We start from the raw sequence: 5,862 nt of genomic DNA on the forward strand, positions 1-5,862 counted from the left end.
GGGGGAGAAGGTTTGTTCTAGAAACAAAATGGCGGCTGCAGTCGCTTCGCGCAAAATGGCGGATGGGACACGCGCCGCAGTGTGCATGCGCCAAGTGGGCGGGGCTAGGAGGGTGGGACCGTGGCTTGGCTGCGTACAAGGCGCATGCGCCTGAGGGGGAGCGGTGCTGCGCACGCGCACAAGACGGTATGCTGTGCCCGTGGGCTGGGATTCTGGTTGGGTCCCAGGGCCGTGGTATGGCTGGGTCAAGTGCTGCGAAGGGAAGACTGGAGTGCTCTGTCACCTTATATTAGACTTGAAGCCTGAACAGTTTGGGATGAAGTTGGGAGCTGCTTGGACTGCTGAGGCATGAGGATCTCTGGGATCCCTGTCTCCATCAGAGGTGTGCTTTAGGAGTGCGTAGGTTGGGAAATCGGGGATCCTGGCTTTCTCTAATATGTGTTTTTTAAAAAAAAAAAGCCAGCCCAATTTTTGGACTAAACTGGCCCCCCCATACAATTTTTTTTTCCACAATTAAAAGGAAATGTTGCTATATATCTGTCTATATTTTAATGCTGCTTTGTTTTAATAGCAGGAAAATGTGGATTTGGGGTTCCTCTTTTAAATCCAAAAGCTGGCAATTTGTTTTAATTGGAGAAAATCGGGGGCTGTGGTTATAATGTCTGGTTTGGTTTGATTGGCCCTGGGTGGCTTCTTAATTTTATTTTAAGAAAAACATGGTTATAGAAATACTGTTATTTCATTTATGCACTTGGCAGGATGACTGCCTGTTTACAACACTTGTCAACAAAGCTTGTGATTAGATTTGTTCAGCTTTAGTTCTTTATGAATCAGAGGTAATGGCTTGATGCTGGGGTCATGGTAGAGATCTAGTTTTAGACTGAAATCAGGCAGAAGTTGCACCTTTTAGACCATCTACACTGGAGACTTAATAGGCTTCTTTGAGCCAGTGTTCACTTTCTCAGGAGAGCTAATCTCTGTGGGAGGAGGGCATGTAGAGCCTGCCGGAACTTAACTTGTGATATGCCTCCCAAGATTGATTGACACTTTTTTTTTTTTTCCTCTATGCAGATCAAAATGGCATCAGATGAGGGAAAGCTTTTCGTTGGTGGACTGAGTTTCGACACTAATGAACAGTCATTGGAACAAGTATTTTCCAAATACGGACAGATATCTGAAGGTAAGATTAAAACTAAAACTGCAACTTCAATTGCAGCTCAGAACTTTAATTTTTTTCTATGGTATAATGGGTTTGTGCAATGTAATTTTTTTCCCCCCCTTTTTTCAGTTGTGGTGGTGAAAGACAGAGAAACCCAAAGATCAAGAGGCTTTGGGTTCGTCACCTTTGAGAACATAGATGATGCTAAAGATGCGATGATGGCTATGAATGGGAAGGTAAATAGATTTGTGTCCTTTTTTTTTCCCTGACATGGAGTGGGGGCAAAATTTGGGAGGCCTGCATCTGTTTTCCTGCTTTTTCTATTGTTTTAAGCTATTAACCATTTTATATTTTAAATTGTCCTGTAAGATGTGAATTTGGAATTAAATTAGATTTGAAGAACTAAATATTACTGCAGGTGTGAAAACAAATGTGCAAATTGTACATGAGTCCTGCTTGCTTTCCAAGAAGTGTCTTGGCTTTTTTTTTTTTAATTTGATTACCAGTTAGTTGGTTACTTTGTGTGAAAGAGCCATCTATTGATAAAAATAATAGATTATTTAGCAGTTGATGCCTTCAAAGTGCGTTGCAAGACATTGAAGTACTGATTTGGGGTTTTTCTATTTTCAGTCCGTTGATGGGCGCCAGATCAGAGTGGACCAGGCCGGTAAATCATCTGAAAACAGATCTCGAGGATACAGAGGGGGTTCAGCTGGAGGCAGAGGCTTTTTCCGTGGAGGCAGAGGTCGGGGCCGTGGTTTTTCTAGGGGTGAGTCAGTATTGCTGACTTGCAGCAACTGACTTTGTTAAGTGCCGAGTTCAAGGTACTAATACTACTCTTTGCATGTTTTCAAGGAGGTGGAGACAGAGGCTATGGTGGAAGCAGATTTGACTCCAGAAGTGGGGGATACAGTGGCTCCAGAGACTATTACAGCAGCAGGTAAGTGCATGTGGAAGGCCACAACTGTCCTAAGCACATGTAAAATTAACTTCAGTGGGGATGTAAACTTATTCCAGACAAAATAACATAGGTTTTTAATATGCAACAGTTCAGGTGACTCTTGAAAAACAGGTGCTTATTTTTCAATCAGCAGGAGTCAAGGTGGATATGGTGACAGATCTTCAGGAGGCTCCTATAGAGACAGCTATGACAGTTATGGTAAGTCTTAGTTCAAAAGGGAATGGAAAGTACAATGCTGTAGGAACTCGACCTTTTGACCTCATATTGAAGTCTGGAAATACTGTAAGGCTCAGTTCGGCGCATATCGCTATTTTTGTTCTTGCCCATAAGAACCAGTCTATTTGTCAGGCCTTGGATGTGGTGTGCCATTTTAAGTTCCTAATCGTAATGCATGTGTAGGACTTGCTAGGATCTAAGGCAAAGCAAGTATTAAATGCTCACCTTCCTCAAACTGGAGAAAACGGCAAAACCAATGCCCTAACAAGCATTATCAAGGGTGGGGGAAATTCTCTTTAAAACCATAATGAAGTAGCACTAGCCTCTGAAATAATACAAGGGAGTGAATTGCTGGAACTTGTCTATGCTTCAGTGCCTTTACAATTGTGCCTGCTTCTTGTCCTCAGCTACACACAACGAGTAAAAATCCTTCCTGACTCAAGATCGTCCTTCCAATGGCTGTATTTATAAAGATTTTTGGAGCTTCGCTGAAATCGTTATTGTGTAGTACATCTACTTGTATTTCCACTTTTGTAGTATTATCAGTTCTGATCTTGTCAAAACACAGCCTGACAGCTTCTGCTATGAGATGGTCTAATTAGACTTTTCTTTAAGAAAGCTCTGCTTTCAAGTGTTTTTAATCTTTTTTTGAAAGCACTTCAGATTTTATTTTCTTTTGTGATGAGCCAAGGTTACTTTTTTTTATAAAGTTGTGAAGTTGGGGCCCCAATTCAGTTTCTTTTTGCTAGAAAGGACCTTTAATTCAATGTTCACTAGAAGCTGAACAAGCTGTGGACTTTTTTTAAAGTGCATTACCTTCGTCTCTTGTAACATTCCTTTAGTGTAGCAAGGTAGGAATGCAGCCTGGGTACAAATGGGAAGGCAAACCACCTTGATATATCTAAAGAGAACTTGCTTGTATGTTCAACCTGCATAACGGTATTTTTACTGTATGATGTAAATTACCCAGAAATAGACTTGCAAAACTTACCATAAAAAAGAGGTTCTTGAAAATGTTTATTTATATTGTCCTTTTTTACTGGAAGAAATATGCATATTCCATTGATATTGTATTTGAAGTGGTAAAGGATTCTTGTATACAGTTTTCTTTGGCTTTACGAAGCCTATTAAAAGACCGTCTGAAATGAACTCTGCTCCTGACATTTACATTTCATTGCACAACACAATCCTTGAAGATCCAGAACAAGCTTAAGTAATGGAGAGGACACCAGAGAAGAGTTAGTGATAGGAGGAGGAGGAGGAGTAGTAGAGCCAAGCCAGTCTTATTGTCCAGTGGAAAGAAGGTAATCTTACCAGTCTTGACATGTGCAATTACGCTGACAGAATTCACATAAGAGTCAAACCTCTGTAGAGGGAGACTACTGCAAGTGAGCCCAAGGGTATTCTTCAAGGGCAAAAGATAGGTGAGAGAGGAGGGAAATTTTTAGCTGCTTTAGCTCAGTCAGGGAAGATGTAATATGTAGACATGGAAAAGTTGTTAAGAATAAGTCCTTCAGTATTGGACTGACTCATTAGTAATTTAACACAGTGTTCCAAGGTAGGTAAATTTGACATGACTAGCTAGCTTTGTCATTGCCTTACAAGTTCTAAGAATTCTCTGCTAGCATATGGAAACTGCAGTGTCCTTGGAGAAAAGAAGTGTTGTGCCTCCAACAGAAACCTCTGAGACGAAAGCTGCTCTCTTGGCTAGTTCATATGTGGAAATAGTCCTGTAATTCGAGGTAACTCCTTTTGCTCATGTCCGCATCCTTCCTCTTGTTGAGAGCTCATTTTGAAAGTCTAATGTACCTGTGAAACAGTCCTTTGACAATTTTGGTCAACTGACGGAAATTTTTTTAAAAAAAAAAAAGAACCCATGCCTCTTGCAATCTTTGGCTTGTGGCACAACTTCAGTTCCACAGATCAGAGTTGGGCATGCAATCATGTCTTGCTAGTAGGTATGGAAGCAAGATGAGGAACAGAATTCCCTGACTCGATTTTTGTGCTCATCTATTGAGAATCTTCCTAGACTTCATTAAGTTGCTCACTTAATTGTAGCTTTCTCTGCCATTCTACTTGTTGCCATTAACTTTTTCCCATAGCCCACACCTATTCCTAAGCAACCATGTCAAAGTGGTTAATTGTCTCTGCTTAGAGATCCAATGATATATTGGCTGGTATACCAAAGGCATCAGCCAGCCCTGGAACAGTTTTCCCAGACTTTGCTTCTGTGATGTGATGGGTTCAGCAAATGGCTTGTGAAACCCTCGTATATGATGTGACTTGTGTTTTGGGAGGTGGGTGGCAGTATAAAATCACTGCTTGGATATGGTTAGTAACGCACACTTTATTTGGCAGGTTGAAGAGAAGATGAATGCTTGAGCCTGACGTTACAGAGCAGTGAGCATTCCGTGAAAGCAGAATTGGCCATCTGTTTTTTTTCCCCTAAGCAGGTAAGGATTTATGATGCAGGAAATGACTGAAATAAAGGCGGGGGGAAGCTGTTGGAGAAACTTGGTATTTTAGGTTTGGCGCTCTTTAAGCAGTTGCCCAATAACTGCATATTTGTAACTGCTGCTGTGCAATAAGATATATAGCCACTTATACACCAAGTCTCTTAACTAAAAATACTTGCAGCATTTGTACAATACATGTATTTGAATTGAGGATCAGCAATACTTAAGTGTTGATGTTTCTTTTTGTTTCAGCAATGAACTGCATTGAGGAAGAGCAAGGACAGCTGTTCACCGAAGTGGAGTTAAGAGTTTTGGGCAATGTAATAGTTGATCAACTGAACAGTCTGACTACTTACATGGGTTTAATGATGGCTAGAATAAACATTTAGAATGTGAAAAAACTGAATCCTTGTAACTTTGTACACATACCTTGAGTGATGGATGCATTTTAATGCAGGTGTGGCGTTATCTGAAATAACAGCACAGTAGAAGGCTTTGTTTCCAAGGGAACGGCTGATTGAGCAGAAGTCATCAATGCATTCTTTTTAAAGAAGGCTTTGTGATTTGATTGCGGCAGGGGGTGAAAGCTGCTTTTTATTTTTTTTTCCAAAACTACTGGTGCTTGGATAGAAGTACTGGGTTTGTAACTCAACACCATAAGCAAGGCAAATTAACCAATTTTTATTTGTTTTTTGGGCAAGGCAGGTAAAATGCTGCAGATTCATATGTGCAAAATTATTACTGTTGACTTTTAAAGTTGTGATCCACATAAGCAGCTGAGTGCTTAGTGATGACAAGTGTATATGGTCTGAAAACTTCGCATCTAATGCTGGGGCTGCTTTTATTGTCCAAATTTAAAAAAAAAAAAAATTGGCTTGGAGCTTAGTTTGCTGCTGAGTAACTTGCATTTTTCTTTGCTGTTTTTCTGAATACTGAACAAGTTTGGTAAAAAATACAAAGTAAAGCTTGTCACCCAAAGTGGTCTGGCATCCAAAAGCTGCTCTCTTGGAAGCTTTTATTCCATATGAGAAGCTGTTTTTTATCCCACAAATGTTTCTCTCTCTTCTTCC

At 40.5% G+C, this 5,862-nt stretch overlaps 1 protein-coding gene across 6 annotated transcripts in view; it reads left to right on the forward strand.

The window, feature by feature from the left end:
• CIRBP (cold inducible RNA binding protein) overlaps positions 1-5,187 on the forward strand; it is a 5,569-nt gene extending 382 nt beyond the window's left edge. Inside the window, exons 2-8 of one of the 6 annotated variants that reach the window (XM_019538268.1) lie at positions 1,072-1,180; positions 1,289-1,395; positions 1,790-1,928; positions 2,015-2,099; positions 2,251-2,318; positions 2,744-4,789; positions 5,045-5,187. In XM_019538268.1, the coding sequence (XP_019393813.1) occupies positions 1,078-1,180; positions 1,289-1,395; positions 1,790-1,928; positions 2,015-2,099; positions 2,251-2,318; positions 2,744-2,760 (519 nt within the window). In that variant the 5' untranslated portion in view covers positions 1,072-1,077 and the 3' untranslated portion in view covers positions 2,761-4,789; positions 5,045-5,187. The remainder of the gene's footprint in view (positions 1-1,071; positions 1,181-1,288; positions 1,396-1,789; positions 1,929-2,014; positions 2,100-2,250; positions 2,319-2,743; positions 4,790-5,044) is intronic. The other 5 variants (XM_019538270.1, XM_019538269.1, XM_019538271.1 and 2 more) reach the window with 5 other exon arrangements.
• The last annotated feature ends 675 nt before the right edge of the window (positions 5,188-5,862 follow it).

This window comes from Crocodylus porosus, unplaced genomic scaffold, assembly GCF_001723895.1.
Source record: "Crocodylus porosus isolate Cpor-Errol unplaced genomic scaffold, CroPor_comp1, whole genome shotgun sequence".
NCBI lineage: Eukaryota > Metazoa > Chordata > Crocodylia > Crocodylidae > Crocodylus > Crocodylus porosus.